At 36.5% G+C, this 23,695-nt stretch overlaps 1 protein-coding gene and 1 non-coding gene across 4 annotated transcripts in view; both read right to left on the minus strand.

The window, feature by feature from the left end:
- The window catches only part of Kdm2a (lysine demethylase 2A), a 115,022-nt gene that overhangs the window by 47,475 nt on the left and 43,852 nt on the right, over nt 1-23,695 (minus strand). For all 3 annotated transcript variants that reach the window (XM_046445113.2, XM_046445114.2, XM_046445115.2), the window contains 3 exons: nt 7,393-7,531; nt 6,440-6,518; nt 5,819-5,865 (listed from right to left, as the gene is read on the minus strand). In XM_046445113.2, the coding sequence (XP_046301069.1) occupies nt 5,819-5,865; nt 6,440-6,518; nt 7,393-7,531 (265 nt within the window). The remainder of the gene's footprint in view (nt 1-5,818; nt 5,866-6,439; nt 6,519-7,392; nt 7,532-23,695) is intronic.
- On the minus strand, nt 18,994-19,098 carry LOC124093386 (small nucleolar RNA U13). The gene has a single exon (XR_006851955.1). It is a non-coding gene; the product is annotated as a small nucleolar RNA U13 (small nucleolar RNA).

Below are 23,695 nucleotides of genomic sequence, written 5' to 3' on the forward strand. Positions count from 1 at the left end.
TTCAATTCTTTGAAAATGTTTGAGAAAGATGGTTCAAGTGTTTAGTAGAATTCACCAGTGAAGCCATCAGATCCAAGCTTTTCTTTGCCGGGAGATTTTTGAATACTGATTTAATCTTTTTAACCAATTATATAGCCATTCTATTTTCCATTTCTTCCTGATTTAGTCTGGTTAGGTTCTGTGTTTCCAGGAATTTGTCAATTTATCCAATTTGTTGGTGAACAAATATGAATAGTATTCTCACATAATTTTTCTAATTTCTGTAGAATTGATAGTAATGTCCTCACTTTCATTTTTTACTTTAGTAATTTAATCTTTCCTCTACCTCGGTCCATCTAGCTGAAGTTTTGTCAATTTTGTTAACTTTCTCAAAGAACTAACTTTTGGTTTCACTGATTTTCTGTTGTTTTTCTATTCTCTGTTTCATTTATTTCTGCTCTAATCTTTGTGGTCTTCATTTTCTATTCCTTAGGTTGTAATGTTAGGTTTTTAGTTAGGATTTCCCTTCTTTTTAATGTTTTTTTTTTTTTTCTTTTGGGGGGGGGGATGCTGGGGATTGAACCCAGGGCCTTGTGCATGTGAGGCAAGCACTCTACCAACAGAGCTATATCTCCAGCCCTAATGTTTAAATCTTTATTTTTTTATTTTTATTTATTTATTTATTTTTTTGAGAGAGAGAATTTTAATCTTTTATTTTTTAGTTTTCGGCAGGCACAACATCTTTGTTTGTATGTGGTGCTGAGGATCGAACCCGGGCAGCACGCATGCCAGGTGAGCACGCTACTGCTTGAGCCACATCCCCAGCCCCCTAATGTTTAAATCTTTATAACTATAAATTCCATTCACCGCATTCTGTAAGCTTTGTTTTTGCGTTCATTAGCCTATACATATTTTTCTAATTTCCCTTGTGATTTCTTCTTTGTTCCACCGGTTGTTTAAGGATATATTGGTTAATTCTGTGAACATTCTAGTTTTGTTACTTATTCCTACCTTTGTACCATTGTGGTTGGAAAAGATACTTTGATATTTCTTTAAAAATTTACTGAAACTTAATTTGTTGTCTAACATATGATCTATCTTGGAAATGTCCCATGTAATACTTCAGAATATGTATGCTATTGTTGTTTAGTATTCTATATACACCTGTTAAGTCTAATTCATTTCTTCTGTTAAGTCCTCTTTCCTGTCTGGTTGTTCTATCCATTATTGAGAAAGGCTACTGAAGTCTTCAAACGTTATTGCATAGAACTGTGTATTTCATATTTCTCCCTTCACTTCAGTCAGTGTATACATATAGACACATACACTTATTTATTTATTTAGTGGTCTGGGGATCAAACCCAGGGACTCACACATGCTAGGACAAGTGTTATACCTGATTTACCATTGCCTTTGTGTTTAGTTGATTCTGTAATTAAATATATAAATTTCTTTCTCATTTCTTTTTGGTTATCAGGGAATTTACATCTAACATCCAATAGTTAAGCTTTCTATTTTGAATATCAAACTGCTTAAATAACATACAAAAACTATGTTCCTTTAACAAACCATTCCTATCCTTCTGGTTTTCTTTTTTTTTTTTTTTTAATGTTGTGAATGGACCTTTACTTTATTTATATGTGGTGCTGAGAATCAAACCCAGTGCCTTACACATGCTAGGCAAGCACTCTACCACTAAGCATTACAACCCCAGCCCTCCCTTTGAGTTTTGATGTCACAAAATCACATCCTTATATGTGTGCCTCTGAACATAAACTAATAATTCTTTAAAATGCATCATCTCTTAAATTACATAGAAAATAAAAATTTGGAGTCACATCTAAAGTTTCAAAAATACTAATTTTTAGACTAATAACTGTTGTTTTAAAACAGTCCTAAACTGGGGTACAGTGGCCTACAATGTTTCCAGGATACCTGGGAGCTCTCTGAGGTAGGAGGATCACAAGACCAGAATGACTTTACAGGATTTAAATAAAAAATAAAAAAAAGGACTAGAGATGAAGTTCAATGGTAAAGCATTTGCCTAGCATGTGCATGGTCTTAGGTTCAATCCCCAGCATTGCAATATAAATAAATAAATAAACATAAGTCTTCAATCATGTAGAAAACAAGGAACTGGGCGTGGTGTAACATACCCATAATTCCAGCAATTTGGGTGGCTGAAGCAGGATGATTTTAAAGTTCAAGGCCAGCCTCAGAAAAGTAGCAAGGCCCTAAGCAATTTATCAAGAACTTGTCACAAAAAGAAAAAATAAAAAAGGCTGGGGTTCAGTAAGTGCCCCTCGGTTCAATCCCCAGCACACACACCCCTACCTACCCCCCACCCCACACACAGAGTAATAAACAAACCATTGTTACAATAATACTAGCTTATATAACTGTCCATGTATTTATCTTTACTGGGATCTTTATTTCTCTACATGGCTTCAAATTATTGTATAGTCCTTTCAATTCCCCTGAGAAACTGCTTATAATCTTATTGAGACTCCCTGTATGTGATGAGTCATTTTTCTGATGCTTGCAAGACTCTGACTTTGGCTTTTGAAAAGTCTATTTATGTGTCTTCATGAGGGTCTCAGAGTTTATCTGGAGTTCATTGAGCTCTTGAACTTTTTTTTGGATGACTTTCATAAAATTTGGGAAATTTTCTGCCATTATTTCTTCAAATATTTTCTGTCCCCTTCTCTCTCTCCTCCTTTTGGTACTCCCTGAAGGTGTCCTCTTGGGCTCTTGGTTTGTTTTGTGCTGCTTTTAACAGAACACCTGAGAAGGGGTAATTTATAATGAATAGGAATTTATTGGCTCATAGTTCCTGGAGTCAGTAGGACCAACATCAAGGTGCCAGCACACGATAAAGGTCTTTTTGCTGTTTTAAACCTAGCAAAAGGGAAGAGGATAAAACAGAACAAGAAGGAACCAAACTCAGTTTTGTTTTTTTTTTTTTTTCATTTTTTTTTAAGGGCAGCATGAGAGTGGAGCATTCACAAAATAATCATCTCTTAAAACTGTTAGAAAGGCAATTAAATGTCAACATGAGTTTTGGAGGAGACAAACATTCAAACCGTGGTAGACTCTGTACTTTCCTTCAGTCTTTTGTTCCTCAGACCCAATTTCCATTGTCCTACCTTTCAGTTCACTTTTTCTTTCTTCTGTTTGTTCAAATATGCCTTTCAATCTCTTTAGTAAATTTTTGTACTTTTTAGGTTCAAAACCCTTTTTTTTTGGTTTTCTATCTCTTTGCTTATGTTTCCATGTAATTTGTACATCATTTTTCCTAATTTTCTGTATTTCCCTTTAGTTATTTCAGCATGTTTTAAGATATTTGTTTTAAAGTTGTTCTCTACTAGATCAGGTTTTTCTCAAGGACAATTTCTGTTGATTTACTTTTTTCCTTTGAGTTCATCATAATTTCCTGTTTCTTTGTACACTTTTTAATCGGCTACTGAAAACTGAACACATAAATCTAATAATGTGTAACTCTTGAAATCAGATTTTTTCCCTTCCCAGGTTTTGCTATAAATATTGTTATTGTTTTGGGGCTTCTGATTATTGTAGGCTGTCTTTGTGGCAAGGATCAACCTGAAGTGTAAACAAAAGGTCTTTTTTGAGCCTACACCTTTCCTTGGGCTTGTATAGTTAGTTTCTAATTTTCCCCATACATTCAGTTGCCTTTGACTATCATAGTCTGTAATGTCAAGCTCCCAGCGGGGTAAAGAAAAAAGGGAGGGAGAGAGGAAAGAGGGTGGTAAAAGGAATGGGCCTTTTAAATCTCCTAGAAATCATTTGGGTAGGGGGGAAGGGGGTTGCAATCAACAATGGCCACCTAACTCTTTGTACCTCTGTGATCAGAAGCAGCCATCAAGTGATCACAGCACAGATTCTCCAATATTTTGAAGGACCCTTTTTGCTCATCCTGCCTCCTGCAAACTGTTGCTTGACTTCCCATGGGCTTGGTTGGCAGGATGGAGGGGGTGGCTGCTACTGTGCTACAACTCAAAATTTACTATGTATTACCATCCAAGTCTTATTCTGGATGTTGCAAGCCTTCAATGAACTGCAGCTCCAAAAGAGTTATAGTGGACAAATTCTGCCAGTACAATTACTGTCTGGGCGGGAAGCAAAGTTCTTACCACCATCCCAGAATCTCCTCTTGGAGTCTGTATTTTTTTTAAATACTTTTTTAGTTGAAAATGAACACAATTTCTTTCTCTCTCTCTCTCTTTCTTTAAAGTGGTGCTGAGGATCGAACCCAATGCCTCACCTGTATGAGGCAAGCATTCTACCACTGAGCCACAGCCACAGCCCCTGGAGTCTGTATTTCTAACAAGTTAACACAAATAGTTCTCATGATGTCATCTGTAGTCCACAATTACCTTTGTTGATGTCCTACCTTATTATTTAAACTAATAATGTCTAACCAATAGAAAAAAGCTGTGGTTATCAACTACCTCATGGGTCCAGGAAATTACTGTCCTGTACATTCATCAAGAAAAGAAGTGAGGGGGTGGGATTGTGGCTCAGCGGTGGAGCACTCGCCTAGCATGGGCGGGACCCGGGTTCAATCCTCAGCACCATATAAAAATGAGGGCATTGTGTTGTGTCCATCTATACCTAAAAAAAATGAAAGTTAAAAAAAAAAAAAGAAAGAAAAGAAGTGAAATGATGGATTTGTAAGTATTCAAGCAGGTTATCTAAGTCCTCCTGAAAGAAAGCTATGCATTTTAATTATTCAATAGATTTCCTGAGCACTTACTACTACACTCCAGGAGCTGTTAGATACTTGGATACATGGTGAAAGGCAAGTGGCTAGAATTTCACACACAAACAGTGAAAGGATGAGTAATATAGGGATCAGAGAACCTTCTCTACCTAGGATATGACTTTCACTCTATCTTAGATAACAGAGGAGTTTTTATTCAGCAGTCTAACAAGAGCCCTCAAGCGGCCATGAGATAGTACTGCAATACTTACTTTCCAAAGCAAAGAATGGCACTGGAGTTTCAGTTCAATGGACAAAGTGTAAGAGTTGAAGGGTTAAAAGAAAACAGCCCCCGAAAACTCCTTTTGCCTCGTATCTTGTTGAAAACATTTCTAGAAGACTTTATGTCACTTTACTGTCTTATCATGTATGGAAAAATTACCATTCCTGAACTACTAGGATCACTGAAGTATCTTTGGGCCACAATAAACCAGTTGTCTGTAGAAAACTAAGCTGAACCTTTAATGACTCCGGGAAGTTTTCTTCTTTAATTAGATTGTAAAAATTTGCTTTCTTTTCCTAAATTTTTTGGATCTTTTTTTTTTTTTTTGGTGGTGCTGGGAATTGAATCCAGGGCCTTGTTCCTGCTAGGCAAGCACTCTACCAACTGGGCTATATCCCCAGCCTTTTAAATGCAATAAAATATAAATCAAATTAAGGACTGGCTTTAATTAAATCACTGAGGAGAAATTTTAACGTATCTACTTCTCAGTTCACAAAATTTCAAGTATTAGACAAGAATGTATCTACTACTTTAAGGATAAGGATAAAGAATCACAGATATCAATATAGCTTGTTTCTTGGCTCAAAGGTACAAGTTTTGAGTTCCTGGGTATGATGCCCTGAAAAACAGTCTCTTTAGGGAGAGTGAGAATAAAGATGGTAGGTAGGAAAAGGATCAAGATTCAAAGGTTCTATGCCTAATGAGTATCAAAAGAGAAAACTTTTATAACTCAAGTAGTTTCTAATCAAGTAAATATTTCAATATTCCCATGACTTTAAGCTCAAAGATTCAGGACTCTGTCTCAAAGACTCAGAGGCCAAAAGCTTGATACTTACCAACACACATTTTGACATCATTCACAGTGAAGTCTGGATCTGGCATCCTATGAAACAAACACTAGTAAGTATAAATGGAAAATACAACTTCTCTAGTCAATTTGAGATTTTCTTAAAGTACTGAGAACTCCCCAATCAGACACATCAATCTTTAGGACATAAAAAAATTACTTATTATGGTTCCCTCCATGGGGATTGACCCCAGAGGAACTCTACCACTGAGCCACATCCCAGCAACAGGGTCTCACTAAATTGCTGAGGCTGGCCTTGAGCTTGCAGTCCTACTGCCTCAATCACTGGGATTACAGGCATGCATCACCATGCCTAACTTTATAAATGATTATGTATTTACATTCTTACACAGAAAAATATCCAACAAATGAGCAATGATTATTTAAGAATGGTATACTTCAAGAGATTTAAATTTCTTTTTAGCTCATCTATACTTTTTCATTTACCTATAACATGAATCATTTGTATAACAAAAACATGTACTTTTTTTAAATAAGTGAGAAATTATTTTCAATTACCTAATGTTCTGGGTTCTCAATACTGCCATTGCCTATAGCCCTGAGGAAAGGCCATTTCATAATCATATCCAGCCAGACCCAGAATACTTACTTTATTCCAAGTCCATCAGAATTTTTGAAAATCAGAGGGTCTCTCAAGCCACCCCGCTGGATATACTCTACATTAAAATCTGTCATCGCAGAAAAAACATTATTAGAAAAACAAGTAAGTACAGTTAGAAAGATAAAAGGATCTAAGTAGTAAGGTATAGATCTATTATTTTGCGCATACAGTTGTACTCTGTTAATAAATAAACACTTGTTACTAAGAAGCATCTCTTCAGAAGTAGGGAAAACACCCTGAGAAGCCAGGCTTGAGAAGTTTGCTAAATTTGTATCTCCACAGGAAGTTCAGAACTTAAGCAACAGAGTTGTCTCATAAATCCTAAGTAGGAATTATCATCACCCTGTCTCTTAGCCAAAAAATGATATGCATTTAACATTCTTGTCAGTTTGTTAAGAATCAAAGCTACATGACACATGTGGAATTCCTTGGCTTCAGTGATGTGGTTATATACATAAAAGAAGTTTTATTGCACTACTTTTTAAAACTTCTTATTTTTTACTTGTGGATGGACACAATACCTTTCTTGTATTTGTTTTTTTATTTTTATGTGGTACCAGGAATCAAACCCAGTGCCTCACGCCTGCTAGGCAAGCGCTCTACCGCTGAGCCACAATCCCATCCCTATTGTACTATTTTTAATTAAACACAATCCAAGGGATGGGAGGAGGAAAAAGCCTTTAGAAATTCCAAAAATACTCCTATCCCAATAAAAGACTACTTCTAATATATCAGAGAACAACTCAAGAGTATAAAAATGGGACAGAGGATGCATACAAGTGGCACTATATAAAAGAAAGAAAATAAATACATAGCATCAATAGGTAATATTTCAGGTTCAGGATGTTAAACTCAGATTCTATGCCTTCCTACATCAAGTTCTCAGATTCTATGCCTTCCTACATCAAGGGGTTACAGCTCTGAATCAAATTGATACTGACCTTTTCCCTCCATAAAAGTAACAAAATTGGCATTATATTTATTGGTGTGGAGTTTCTCTTCCAAGTCAAAAGTTCGTTTCCCTTCAATTTCATCATCTGAAATGCCATCATCTTCATAGCGTCGTCTCATGGTACCACGCTGGGAAAGAAGGGACATAAGGATAAAATCGTGCACTTTTTTAGGCCCATCTACAAGCAGCCACGGTGTTTCCTACATGTATAGAGTGCGACTTTTAACCTCAGTTGCTTATCAAGCATTGGTTTTCCCTGTCTTATAAATCTCTTCTCTCAACTCAAGATCAGCTGATGTTCTCAGAATACACAGAATATAACAAAGTTTTAATGAGCCACTGGGTTCCCTACCTGTGAATTTTACCTCTGCTAACTCTTTAAGCCTAGATATTTACATTCACAGTGAAAACAACCAAATAGGATCTCCTAAATATTTTATTTGTCTACCATGGCTTATCAAAGTGGAAATAAACGATCTTTATAGACATTCAAGTGAAGATACAAAATATAATTATTTTCATAGAGGAGAGGTATACCTAAGATTATCTTTGTGAAACAACCTCAAGAATAGACTAAAATATCTGAATAGATCACAAACTCTTTTATCCGAGATAATCTAAACAACAGCGTGCTAAACAGCAGATGATTATTAGTATTAAAAGATAATACATCTTCAAGGAAAACACCTAAAAAGCTGCTCAATATCATTAATCATTACAGAGTTGCAAATCAAAACCATAATGAGATACTACATACTTGCCAGGATAGCTACCACCAAAATTTGGGCAATAACAAGTATTGGTGTGTGGAGAAATTTACATCCATAGGCGGGCGCGGTGGCACACACCTGTAGTCCCAGCCACTTGGAAAGCTAAGGCAGGAGGATCTTAAGTTCAAAGCCAGCCTTAGCAACCTAGCAAAATCTTGTCTCAAAATAAAAAATAAAAAGGACTGGGGATATAGCCCAGTGGTTAAGCACCCCTGGGTTTAATCTCAAGTAGCAAAAAGAAAAAGGGGGCTACCATTATGCCTAGCATGTGTCAGGCTCTGGGTTCCATCCTCGCACCACATAAAAATAAATAAAGATATTGTGTCCATCTACAACTAAAAATAATAATAATAATAATAAAAAGAAAAACGAGGGCTGAGGCTGGTTTTGAACACACAATCCTCCTGCCTCAGCCTCCTGAACCACTTGGGATTACAGGTGTGCGCCACCCCATCCAGCCAGATAATTATTTTAAAGGTATGAAATGGTGATCACCTTCCATAAATAAACAAATGAACGAATAAATAAATAAGTAAATAAATAAATTAATAAGAAATGAAAAAGTCTGAAAGGGCAGAATTAAGCCATAAAAGTAAAAATTAAAGGAAAGTAAATTTATTATGTGCCAGAGGACTACAAAATTCAATTTATCACTTTTAGGTAGAAACACTCCAAGGATATCTTTTCCATATTTGGTAAAAGCCTTCCTTGGTACTTTGGTTGCCATAAATCACAGTTCAAAGTCCAAAAGACTCAACTTTAGCTAACTTTCACTTACTCTAAAAATACCATCATTATTCAAAATATTTAGGTGCATTTCTATTAGAGGCATTCAATGATGTGTTTCTTACATGGAGGTGTTTGATCATTTACTTAAAGACATCATCCAGTTCTTCCCTTGCCTTGTTTTCTATATATGACTGAAAAGAAGTTCCAGAGATGGGTTCCAAGTATCTCATAGAATAAGGGTACAATACAAAACTATAATAAGTGTAGTTTTGTTTCCAAAACAGTCACTTTTAGAAAGCACTCATTTGCACTTTTTAACAACAAAATAATCCTGTCATATTTTCAAACCTCACCCTTTCCTAGGCCTACCAAAAAAAAAGGAAACAATTGTGCTATTATCTCAAAATTTTTAACACACTAGCACAAAGTTTCCCCATCCTATCTTTTCACACGCTTTTATTTTCCCCTACATACAAGATTTGCAATTTTAAGTACACAGAGTGTAAGGATATAAGGAAGCCTCCTGCTCCAGTCAAGCCATTCCTATTTCTTAAAGATAATAAAAAAATATGTCTGAATTTCTAATTTCTTTTTGACCATTCCAACCAGGGAAATCAGTGACAATGTAAACACTGTGTCAGTTTTAACACTGTCAAGGATAAGGGGAAGTTTTTTCCTATTTCCCTAAATTAATGTAAACTTCTAAGATCTATCCCATTAAGTGCCTTAAAATAAACATAACCAATTCTCACAATAAGACTGGAGATCAGTATGCCGTAATAATCTCTGCTATAGGTGAAACTCCAAAGGCAAGGTCACTTGAACATTAAGTAAATTAGCCACCAATCTCCTCCCACATCACTAATAATTCCAACTGACTTACTGGTGTGCTCTGAGCTTCTAATCCAGGTGCTTTTCATACAGTGATTTTAGGCAGACTTAAGAGAAATTACTGGCTTCCCATAGTTGCTAACCCTAACTGGACTGAGCATCTCAGTAGGTAACAGGCACAAACTGAATATGGAAATCTATTTCAACCAAATTTTCTTTCAAAAGTAATTTGAATTTTTCAATGCTAACAGTAAGTTGTATTCCTGAAAATCAATAATCAATTTATTAGTATTATGGTTTGGAAATGTGATGTCGCATGGTCAGAGGTAAAATGATTAGGTTATGACAGTCTTAGTCTAATTGACGGCTTAATAATCCACTGGTATGGATTAACCTGGTGATAACTGCTGGCAGGTAGGGTGTGGCTGGAGGAGGTGGGTCACTGAGGGCGTGCCTTTCGGGTATTTTGTCTCTGCCAAGTTCTGAGCTGTTTTTCTCTTCCACACCCTCTGCCATGATTTTTGCCTCATCTCAGGCACAGTGATATAAAGTGAACCATCTACGGACTAAGACTTCTGAAACTATGAGGGCCAAATAAACTTTTCCTTCTCTGCAATGGTTCTTGTCAGGTCTTTTGGTCACAGCAGTAAAAATGCCGACTAAAACACTTAGTCATTGGTTTAACATCACTAGTCATTAGGGAAATGAAAATCCAAAACAACAAAGATCCAGGTGTTGGGGGTGGTAGCTACACACCAGTTGTCCCAGTGATTTAGGAAGCAGAGGTTGAATTTGAGGTCAGCCCTGGCAACTCAGTGAGACCCTCAAGACCTCAATGAGACCTTGTCTCAAAATAAAAAATAAGAAGGGCTGAGGATGTATCTCAGTGGTCATGTGCCCCTGAGTTCCAACCCCAGTACCTTTAAAAAAAGAAAAGAAAAGAAACCCCACAGTGAGATATCACTTCCAACCCATCAGTCAAATATTAAGTGTTGGCGAGGATTAAAATAGCACTATAGCCTTTTGGAAAACACTGGCAGTTTCTCAAATGATTAAACATAAAATTACTTTATGACGTAGTAATTCTACTCCCAAGCATCTATTTACCCAAGAGAATGAAAAACAGACTCACACAAAAACTTGTACATAGCAACTTTCCTCCCTGACACTTTGTTTGAGACTGAAGCCCCAGGAATGCTCTACCACTTAACTATACCTCCAGCCCTTAACAGGGTCTTGCTGCATTATCCAGGATGGCCTCAAACTTGTGCTTCTCCTTCCTCAGCCTCCTGAGTAGCTGGAATTATAGGCAAGTACCACCATATGTGGCCTTTTTTTTTTTTTTTTTTTAAAGACAGCATCTTACCACATAGCCCAGATTAGTCTCAAATTCATGAGCTAAAGGAATCCTCCCACATTAGCCTCTTGGGCTGGGACTATAGGCCTATACTACCATTCTCAGCTCAGAGCAACATTAGAGATAGCAACATTATTCAGAGTAGCCATGAAGTAGAAACAACCCAAAGATCCATCAAATGAAGAATGGATAAATAAAGCACAGTATATCCATACAATGCAATATTGTTTAGCAATAAAAAGGAGTTAATTACTGATAAATGCTATTAACTGAAAAATATATCAAGTGAAAAAAAGTCAGTCACTAAAGACCACATTATAATTCTGTTCAGATGAAATCTACAAAACAAGCAAATCTATAGAGACATAAAGTACATTAGTGATTGTCAGCAGCTGGGTGGACAGAAGATGGGCAATAACTGCTAATGTGTTCTGGGTTTACCTGGATAACAAAAAGAGTTCTGAAATTAGATAGTGGTAACTGACATTTGCACAACTTTGTGAACATACTAAAAATACTGCTGAATTATAAATTTTAAAAGGGTGAGCCAGGCGCAATGGCACACACGTGTAATCCCAGCAACTTGGGAGGCTGAGACAGGAGAATGGCAAGTTCAAAGCCAATCTCAGCAAAAAGCAAGGTGCTAAGCAACTCAGTGAGACCCTGTCTCTAAATATAAAATAGGCTGGGGATGTGGCTCATAGGGTCAAGTGTCCCTGAATTCAATCCACGGTATTCAAAAAAAAGGGGGGGGGGGTTAAATTTTTTGACATATAAATTGTATCAATAAAAAAATAATAATTATTGGATTGGGGCTGTGGCTCAGTGGTAGAGCACTTACCTACATGTATGAGGCACTGGGTTCAAACCTCAGCACCACATAAATAAATAAAATAAAGGTACTGTGTCCATCTACAACTAAAAAATGTATTTTAAAAAAATAAAATAATAATTAACAATATGTAAAAGAATAAAAGATAGCATAATGGATATGTTTGTGAAAAGCAGTATATTTTTATAACGAAAAAAGGTTTGATGAGGACCAATAAAAAAAGCCACTGTTCAAAGAATATTTTTTGAGAAACTACAATCTTTTTCTAAATGATTCCCATAGTCATTTTAGTTAATTTTCTGTGAAGGGGAACAGTGACTAAAACAAAACAGTATTTCATTAACTAGTATTATGCGCCAGGAATGCAAAAACAATGTTAATTCTGAGAATTTCCATTACATCTAGTGATCTAATTCATCACACTAACACATTAAAGAAGTAATATATGGTCATCTAGATCTACGCAGCCCAATATGGTAGCTTCTAGTGATATGTGGCTATTAGATTTAAATTAAGATTAAATACATTTTTTATGCAGAATGTTGGGAAAACTGGATATCCAACAATGAAGTTGGAACACCTTACTTTATGTCACATGCAAAACAAAAACAAAACAAAAACTCTCACAATGGATAGAGACATAAAAAACAAAACTGTATAATTCTTAGAGGGGGACTGGGATTGTGGCTCAGAGGGAGAGCTTTCACCTCGCATTTGTGAGGCACTGGGTTCGCTCCTCAGCACCACATAAAAATAAAATATTGTGTCCACCTATAACAAAAAAAAAAATATATATATATATATATAAAAAAGAGGAAAATAGTAGAGAAATTTGACACTAAATTTGGTCAGATTTCTTCGGACATGACACCAAAAGCACAGGCAACAAAAGAAAAATCAAATAGATAAATTATATTTCAACAAAATGACACTCTCAAGAGATTAAAAACACAAACCACAGAATGGAAGAAATTTTCAAATCATTTATCTACTAAAGGGTTAATATCCAGAATATTTAAAGAATTCTTACAAAAACAACAGAACAAACAAATCAAATTAAAAAATGGGCAACCGCAGGCTGAGGTTGTGGCTCAGTGGTGGAGTGCTTGTCTAGCATGTGTGAGACACTGGGTTTGAGTCTTAGCACCACATATAAATAAATAAAGGTCCATCAATAACTAATAAAAATTTTTTTTAAAAAAATTGGGCCACCCAAATATATGTTTCTCAAAAAAAAAAACAACACAGGAGGTAGGGATATAGCTCAGTTGGTAGAGTGCTTGCCTTGCATGCACAAGGCCCTGGGTTCAATCCCCAGGACCACAAAAAAAAAAAAAAAAAAAAAAAAGGCCTATGCCAGAAGCTCAGAGATAGAGAAGGAAGGAGCTGGGTGGTAGGTAGACAGTAAGCTGTCTAAAGGCTTCCACATCTTCCTCCACAACACCCAACACCCTCCAAAATTAAACAAACTCCTATATACCTCAACTATCAACCAGGTGGAGCTGGACGCAGTATATACACCTATAATCCCAACACTCTGGAGGCTAAGGCAGGAGGATCAAAAGTTCAAAAGTTCAGCCTCAGCAATTGAGGCCCTAAGCAACTTAAGTCAGATGCTGTCTCAAAATAAAATGTAGATGTAGCTCAGTGGTTAAGCACTCCGGGGTTCAATCCCTGATACCTCCCCCCCCCAAAAAAAAAAAAAAAAAAAAAATCAACCAGATGTTAAAAGTCAGTTCTTTTGGAGAATTTAAGTGTTTCTATTCCCAAATAGGCCCAAAGGAGCCAGAGAAGTAGTAATATAAAATATGAAAAAGTCTGCTGGTCTTTTAATCAGAAAGGTGAACAATGATGCCAGGGCAAAGTAATGACAGCAGCTAATGTCTGAGTGCTTACCACAAACCCCATACTGGCTGGAGCTGGGGCTCAGTGGTAGAGCGCTTGCCTTGCACATGTGGGGGCACTGGTTCAATCCTCAGCACCACATAAAAATAAATAAAGATGTTGTGTTCATCTACAACTAAAAAAAAAATTTTTTTAAAAAGCACCATGCATGTATTATCACATTTAAATCCAACATCTACATGATATATTATCCTCTCTACTTTACAAACAAGGAAAATGAAGGAGAAGCAGTAACTACCCAACTTACAAAATAACTGGTGTGGCTTAGGAACTAGAGTGGCTGGGGTTAAAACCCAGGCACTTTGGTTCTGGAGCTGACAGCCCTAACCACGCAGCTCTATATGCTCCTGAAATTGTGTGGGAACAAAACTTCAGCCAAATCAGTAGCTTGAGGCAGCTGGAAGAAACTGTCAAAGGAGACTTCAGACAGCTGAAATAGTTCTGACAGAGACAGAAGGTAAAGTGGTGGAATGAGTTTGCAACAAAAGAGACTGTCTTTTTTTTTTAATATTTATTTTTTAGTTGTAGTTGGGCACAAGACCTTTATTTCACTATTTTTATGTGGTACTGAGATCGAACCCATGGTCTGGCACGTGTGAAGCAAGTGCTCTACTGCTAAGCCACAACCCCAGCCCCAAAGAAGACTGTCTTTAAGTAAGAAAATCATGCTTGGTAAATAGATAATTAGCAAAGCCTCTTCCTCAGAGTGGGAGGTTTCTTGTATTTGCTAAGATACATTATATTTCTAGTTGTTTATGCCACTTTTATTTAATATTCTATCATTCCTGATTTCTAATTCTAGCTTTTACTTCACAAATTATTATACTGATTATTCCCTATTCAGCTGAAATAAAAATATTACTCGTTAGGACAAGGTACCTTTCTATATCTTAAAAGTACTTTGCACTCAGTACATTTATTATATGTATACTATGAAAATCTGTTCTTATTCTCATGAAGATATCTATAGTCAGAGTGACACTTTATTATACATCTTCTTCAATGATGAAACTACCAATATTTTTTATTAAGATTAATTTCTTCATCTCCTATTTCTACAAAGAAATTTAAAATTCTAATTTTACCCCACTGCATGAAAGAAAAAAGTTTTTTTCTTGCTGGTAGATGACGCCAAGAAGCCAAATAGCCAAGTAACAACTAGATCTTTATGTTTCACCTGTGAGCTCCTGCTTTAAAAAAAAAAAAAAAAAAAGCTTAGGGCATTTTGTAAAACTGTGAAGTTGTATAAATTAAATATGAATATTTGCAACATATACCAAATCCTTACTTCATAGCTTTAATATACATTTATCTATTTAATATGCAGTATCTACTTTAAAGAAAGAAGCTAAGTTCTCACTCCAAATAAATGCATAGTATTCAAACAAGCAATTAAATTTTAAAATGTGATTATTTTCAATTTCTTTGCAAGATCACACTTTCGGGCGGGTATGTGTTGATCACTGTCTATTTCCCTCTGTACCAGTCTCATGTATTTATCTGAATACATTTATTCTTACAAAAAGGTTACACAGAATATTAAATAACAGCCAGATTCTCAGCATACAAAGATAAAAAGGCACAGTCATTTTTTCTTTTAGTTGTAGATGGACACAATACCTTTATTTTATTTATTTTTATATGGTGGTGAGGATCAAACCCAGTGCCTCATGCATGCTAGGCAAGCGCTCTGCCACTGAGCTACAACCCCAGCCCAAAAGGCATAGTATTAACTCTACAGGGGATCACAGGCCAGTAGGGGAAGAAAGACAAATAAATATAGCATTAAAATTAACATAGAGGGAATGCCAGAGACTCCACATAAATGACACTAGAAAAGATGTTTATTCATTTAATATACCTTTATGGAACACTTACTAAATACCAGCAACTATGTATAGACTATTGCTCTCTACAGCTGGCCACACCTATAATCCCATCTACTCAGGAGGATGAGGCAAGAGGACTGGATTGCCAATTTAAGGCCAATCAGAGAGATCCTGTCTCCAAAAAAAGGGGGGGGGGGGGGAGACGATACACACTATTGCTCCTCTTGTAGCAGTGATCTCTTCAAACTTTGTGGAGGTCTTCCTACCCCTATTATATCTCTCAGTATTTCCTTTTAAATAAAATATACATGTATATACAGATAGAAATATAAAACACTTCTGAAATAAAATGTTATTAAAATGTTATCAAAATGTTTACAAAATTTGAACATTTCATTACACCTCATGAGACACATGCTCAGAAAGCAGGATTTTAATGAGAAGGGCTATGGTGGCACAAAAAATGGTGAGACTCAGCCTATAATTACAATGACCAAACCTTGGGCCCAAGTTATTATCTTTTGCCCCTTAAAAAAAAGAAAGAAAGAAAAGAAACTTGAACACAGGGATAAAAGAAGACCACATATAGAATTTTAACCTAATTGGGTTTTCTTTGTTTTTGGTACTGGAGATTTAAAAACTCACCGGTGCCTTACCACTGAGCCACATCCCTAGCCCTCTTTTTGTTTTTTATTTTGAGACAGGGTCTCAAAAAGTTGCTTAGAGCCTCACTAAATTACCCATGCTAGCCTCAAACTTGAAATCCTCCCACCTCAGCCTCCAGACACCATGGGATTATAGGTGTGCACTGCCAACCCCAGCTTAATATAACTCCTCCTTTATATCTTACAAAGAAAGTCTACTACATTTGATTGACATGGCTGGAAAAACTTGAATTTGTTTTACTCAAAGTTCAGCCAAGTCAGTCTTCAAATATCTTCTGGAACAAGTTAGATTAATTTTTTCAGAGATCTATAATACATAACACACTTTCCATAAATGAAAAACATGAGGACATCACAGCAGTTCCAACAACAAAACAGTGTAATCCATAAAAGGAGCCAGGCATGATGGCACACCTCTCAGAATTTTGGGAGGCTGAGGCAGGAGGAACGTGAGCTTAAAGTTAGTTTCAGCAATTTATTGAGGATCTAAGCAACTCAGCAAAACCCTGTCTCTAAATAAAATACAAAATAGGCTGGATATGTGGTTCAGTGGTTAAGCACCCCTGGTACCATAAATAAACAAACAAACAAACAACAAAAAAAAAAAAAGAAAGAAAGAAAGAAAGGCATCTTTTGCAGAATCTGGCAAGAGCATATACACACCTGTCTCTTCTGGTGAGAGAGAGAAAGACAGAAACAAACACATGCTCAGAAAGCAGAATGATCAACAAAAGAGGAATACATAAAACAAAATGAACTTTCCCTGAAAGTTCTCCTCAGAATTAATGTCAAACAGCTATCATATGCAGAATGACCCTAAAATTCTCTCAAAGTCAGGATATACTCAACCTCACCACAAATATGCCCTCCACAAAATAGAATGGCAGAGAAATGAGAGTGCTGAATCTCTTTGACCAACACTCCCTGCTTTTCTTCCTACCATTTGGTAAAATAAACTGTTATTCAGTATACTTGCTGCATATTTAACCATTATATCACCACAGTTCTGCAGAGGAAAAAAACTGTGGCTAAGTAGTAAAACTACCCTCTGAAATTCAGATAAAGAAAAGACATACATCTTAACTTCATCCTAAAGAGAAGTAATCTGAGGTTGGGTATGGTGGTACAAACCTATAATCTCAGTTACTAAGGAAGCTGAGGCAGAAAGATTGAAAGTTGTAGTACAGTCTGAATAACTCAGTAAAATCCTGACTCAAAATAAAATTAAAAGAACTGCTAATGTAGCTCAGTGGTAGAGCACTTGCCTACCATGTGCAAAGCCCTGGATCCATGCCCCCACTACTGCAAAAAAAATTTTTTTTAAATGAACATGCATACATAAACAGAAATAATCCTAGTTCAGATGTTCTAACTAAAGTACATTCTTGCTGGGCACAGTAGCACAGGCCAGTAATCCCAGTGGCTCAGAAGGCTGAAGTAGAAGGATCCTGAGTTCAAAGCCAGCTTTAGCAACTTAACGAGGCCCTAAACAACTTAGCAAGACCCTGACTCAAAATATAAAAAGGGCTGAGGGCTGGGGATGCGGCTCAAGCGGTAGCGCGCTCGCCTGGTATGCGTGCGGCCCAGATTCGATCCTCAGCACCACATACAAATATGTTGTGTCCGCCGAAAACTAAAAAGTAAATATTAAAAAAAATTCTCTCTCTCTCTCTCTCTAAAATATATATATATATATATATATATATATATATATATGTGTGTGTGTGTGTGTGTGTGTGTGTGTGTGTGTGTCTGGGGATGTGGCTCAGTGGTTAAGCACCCCTGCATTCAATCCCTGGTACCAAAAAATTAAAAAATCATTCTTTGTTTTCCCAGAAACCCGTCTTCTTGGATAGTGACAAAAGCAGTTCTTACAATATTAAACTTCCTATTAATATGTAAACGTGCATGAGGTTTATCCTCCAAAAGTAATCTAGTTGAACCACCAGAGAACCAATGTGGTGGCACATGTTTGTAATGTCAGTGACTTGGGAGGCTGAGGCCCTAAGCAACCTGGCAAGACTCTGTCTCAAAACAAAAAATAGAAAGGGCTAGGTATATAGCTCAGTGGTAAAGTGCCTCTGCACTGAATCCCCAATATCAAGAAAAAAAAAAAAAACGGGGGTATAAAGGGGCAGAGAATCTGGAAATTAACAGCATTTGTCAATGTTTAAGCAATCTTGGACACGCATTTCTTGAGTAAATGTGAAATAAAGATGTGAAACTTCACTCTATCTTCTGCTGTCCCATTCTTTGAAAATTTCACTTCTTTTCTATAGCACCAGAACAGTTTTAAAATTTAGCATTCTTAATATATGACATAAAAATTAGCCTGCACTAAATGAAATCATAACCCCAAAGAAAATAAAATATCTGCCTTTCTCAGTATTTACCTTCTAGAATAGAAAAGGGGATCTCTCCAGCCCCCTGTGCTAGGGACTCAAAATCAGGGCCTTCTGCATGGTAGACAAACACTCTACCACTGAGTTATCCCAGTCCTTTTATTTTTTGAGACAAGATCTTTAGTCTAAATTGGTGAGGCTGGCCTTAAAGTTCCAATCTTCCTGCCTCAGCCTTCTAGGAAGTTGGGATTACATGTGTGTACCACCACACCTACCAGAAAAGACAATTTTAAAAGGCCTGAGATCACTAAGAAATAATTTTCCCCCTCACGTCATACAGGTAATGTGCCGATGTTGTAACAAGGTTTAGAGGGAGGCACATCTCACACAATAGCATGAACACCCAATCATCATCGTGCTTACGAACCGAAGGATCTAAGAAATAATCTTTAAAAATCACCCCTAAAACAAAAAATTGGAAAACCACAGTAACTCAGAAATACTCAGTTTTCAAGTTAATCAATTTCTTAACTTTATTTTCTGATGTTTCTGATGAAACATCCAGTGAGATTCAAATACTCCCTATACGCTTTTGGTTACTGCCTGATTTCTTTTTTTTTTTTTTGGGGGGGGGGTACTGGGGACTGAACTCTGGGGTACTCAACCACTGAGCCATGTACCAGTCCTATTTTGTATTTTATTTAGAGACAGGGTCTAACAGAGTTGCTCAGCACCTCATCTTTGCTGATCCTGGCTTTGAACTTGCAATCCTCCTGCCTCAGCCTTCTGAGCTGCTGGGATTACAGGCCTGTACCACCCGGCTTGATTTATTTCTATAGCAACAGACACCCAGAACACAAACAAATAATGCCTACTTTTTTTCATCATTTTCTGTATTGTTCCAATTTTAGTATATGTGCTGCTGAAGCGAGCACTTTCATCATTTTCTGTAATTGATGTAGTTGTAAGTCATATGATACATGGTACAGGCCATGCCAATTTAGTTTCTAAAAGTTAAGGATAGGGGTTGGGGTTGTGGCTCAGTGGCAGCACGCTTGCCTAGCATGCATGAGGCACTGGGTTCGATTCTCAGCACCATATACAAATAAGTAAAATAAGGTCCATCAACAACTAAAAAAAAAAAAAAAGAAGTTAAGAATATATTTGTTACACAAAAACAACTTATAGAAAAATAAGCCCCTACAAGTTTACCTTGAAGATAAAGGAGAAATATGAATGACTTTCCTTTTTTTTTTTTTTTTTTGCCAGCCACCAAAAAAGGAACTATGACCTGAAAGGACAGCTTGTCCTGAAAACAGTCACTACCTCTAGATATTTGCTCAGTAAATAACATAAACCATGAAATGATTCACACATGCTGTGTTTAGGTCTTTAAGTGAGTTTAAACAGTCATCTGAAACCTGAAGACATAATGTAAATGCTCCAATTGCCACAGTCCTCATCAGGTTGATTTCCTCCATGACCCTTCTCTGGACCTGCGATTAATGTTTTGATTCAAAAAGGCCAATCTCTTAATCAACATATGACCTCTTTTCAAATAGTCAAACTTCAGATTTATGAAATTTCATATCTAGGAATAAAAGCTTTAGATTAAGAGCTGGTATTTTAAAATACTCCCCATAAACACATTCTTCACTCTCCCACCACTACATTAAAGTTCTGGCAAGACCTCTTCTAAGCATTTAGTTACCCCATCTGTACCAACCAAAGTTAAAGCACAGAAAATTCTGTTTTCGTTTCTGAATTTACCTAAGAACACTGGTGTAAGAATGGTAAACTGACCCACACAATTAAAAAGGAAACATTAATAAAAACAACTATGCCTAAGTCACCAGGAACGATGACTTAGTTAATCATCTTAGTCATCAGATGACTTAGTCTGCATCTTAGGGCTAAGTTTCTAAAGACCTGAATTGTCATATCATCAAATCATTATCAAATTAAAATTCCTATATATAAAATATTCACTTTCAGGCATACCCCTCTCTTTATTATGTTTAATAAAACTACATAACGACAACAAGATAATTAGAGTCAGAAATGGGTTTGTGTCTAGGTATTGCCACTTGGGCCTAAATTCCCTAACCTTCATTTTTCTGTGTGTGAAAATATCAAGAATTTCACCCCTAATGCACAGGATAGTTATGAAGTTTAAATGAGAATATAAGTACTTTTATTTTTTTAATGTACAAATGCTTTGCAAACTTGGCCTTATAAATGAAAAGGGAGGCCACAGTACAGTGTAACAGGGTCTGGACTTGGTTTCTGGAGTTCAAATCCTGGTTCAGCCTCTCACTGTACATGAGTAATGTAATGATAACAGACGCCACTATACAGGGTTGTATGAAGATAGATAAAATAAAAGATGTAAAGCAGCCATGCATTCTTAAAAAAATATTACCAACTATGGTTCTGAACATGAATCAACATTGGATTAGATAATCTTTTCCCAAAAGAATGGTTTATATGGCTTGAGACAAGGTCTATGTCATACACCTATTCTCAAATGTCATTTAACATCAGATAAGATTTTATCTTCCACCATCCCAAGTGATAGGCCTCTAATATGATTCCAAGTCCACACGCTTTGGAAGGAACTTTTTGAAAAAAAAAAAAAATTAATTTTTAGTTGTAATTGAACACAATATTTTATTTATTTTATCAACGGTAGAGCGCTCGCCTAGCATGTGTGAGGCCCTGGGGTTGATCCTCAGCACCACATAAAATAAACAAACAAAATAAAGGTATTGTATACCACCAAAAAATAAATATTAAAAAAAAGATTCCATTATCTTTAAATCTCTCCACACCAAATATATAATCATAGAGATGAAATTTTATGAAGCTCATTAATTGTGAGTACCATTCCCTGAAAATTTTTGTTACAACTAAGTATATCCAGTTGTATAGCTCTAGATCATAATATGAAATGTATTTTCCACTACACAGTAATCAAAAACTCTGAAAAACGATGTACTACAATATACTAATTTCCATAGTCTACTGCCTATGCAAAGGCTATACACACACAACCTAAAAATCTGTAGACTAAGTATTTGTGATATATTAGATTGAAGATAATTAAAGGTTTCAAGTGGATATAATTTTATAAATTCAGCAAAGTCACAGTTCACTTTACAGTATCATGCTTTTAGCACAGTCATCATAAAAGTCTTTTTTACCACAAGTCTGTCCATAGTCAAGGCAGACAAAAAGGCAGGTAGAGAGGTCATCTGAACTCTGTTAGTCACAAATAAAGGTGCTCTTTTCTTTCCTCTGAACAGAGCTCTTGCTATTAATCTTAGGTATGTTTCCTAAGTGAAGGGCCTGACTTCACAGCAAACTGATTAACAGTCACTTTCCTTCTGGCATTATGATTACTGTCCTTATCCTGAACTTATAGGATTCCTTGTGTAAAAGCAGCATTTGGACAATGGATCAAGCTGTAGATTTCTTACTATATGGGCAAAGAAGGCCTGCCTCTGGCTAACTGCAACAAATGGAAATCACACATCATGAAAGGCAAAGCCTGTTCTCACCAGCAGCTCAATCTTCACCCTGAGCAAAATTCAGGACATCAGAGTTCTCAACAATAGCCTCCCTGAGAGGCTACAAAGAATAATTCTATTGGTATCAATGGCTGAAATATAACATCATTGCCACTTTTACTCAACCAAGACTGAACTGTAGAACTTTGTTTCAAAGTTCCTTTACCAATGAGTCCAAATAAGCCAAAAGGAAGCTGGATGAATTATCAGAAAAGGCAGGGAGGCAAGGCTAAATTCAGTGATACATCACAGCAACATACACTTTGTATGTGTGATAACCATACAAGTAAAATAACCATCCCACTGTTCATCTCCAAAACTTTTTCATCATCCCATACTAAAACCGCATTCACTGGAATTTTTCCCCCATAGATATTCTTTTTCTGATATTAACATACTCTAACTGAAACTATTTTTCCCTTCCAAGAATAGACCAATTCCAACTACTGAATGAACTTTGAGGTGGAAAAGTCAAGTTCTAAACCGGGCGCAATGGTACATGCCTGTAATCTCAGAGGCCCGGGAGGCTGTAGCAGGAGGATTGTGAGTTCAAAGCCAGCCTCCGCAAATTATCAAGGACCAAAACAACTCAGCAAGACCCTGTCTCTAAATAAAATACAAAAAAGGGCTGAGAAGTGGCTGTAGTTAAGGGCCCCTGCGTTCAATTAACTGGTACCAAAAAAAAAAAAGGCAAATTCTGTGAGAGTAAAATCTTTCTTTTACACCTTTTCTCATAAACCCAACTTCCAGTTTACAAGGAAACTGTTTAGAAAAACAAACTACATAACGGTCAGATGGTATATACCTGTAATCTCAGCGACTCAGGAGACTGAGGAAAGAGGTCACAAGTTCAAAAGACTTAGGCAACTCAGTGAGACCTTGTCTCAAAAAATAAAAAGTGCTGGAGATATAGGTCAGTATAGAATGACCCCTGGGCTCAATCCCCAGTACTACCAAACAACAACAACTACACAATGAAGAAACAGAGAAATACAATATGTAGAGCATTTTGGAGTAGAGGCGGGTAATCAGGGATTGAACCCAGGGACACTTTACCACTGAACCACATCTCCAACCCCTTTTCATATTTTACTTACAGACAGGGTCTCACTGAGTTGCTTAGGGCCTCGCTAAATTGCTGAGGCCAGCTCTGAACTCACAATCCTCCTGCCTCAGCCTCCTGAGCCGCTGGGATTACATACATGCACCACCATGCCTGGCAGGCATGAGGGGCATTTTATAGGACAGTGTCATCCACACAAACATAATCAACTGATGTTTGAAAGACCAGAGGCAATTAATTGAATATAAAAAGGATAGTCTTTTCAACAAATGGTACTGGAAAAACTAGACATTTGCACAAAGCATGTAAATAAATTGAAACAATGACCATATAATATTCAGAAAAACTAATTCAAAATGGATTACAGACCTAAACATAAATTGTGAAACTATTAAACTTT

The sequence above is a fragment of the Marmota monax genome, unplaced genomic scaffold (genome assembly GCF_021218885.2).
Source record: "Marmota monax isolate L192 unplaced genomic scaffold, Marmota_monax_Labrador192_F-V1.1 WCK01_AAM20220418_F8-fsc00038, whole genome shotgun sequence".
Lineage (NCBI taxonomy): Eukaryota > Metazoa > Chordata > Mammalia > Rodentia > Sciuridae > Marmota > Marmota monax.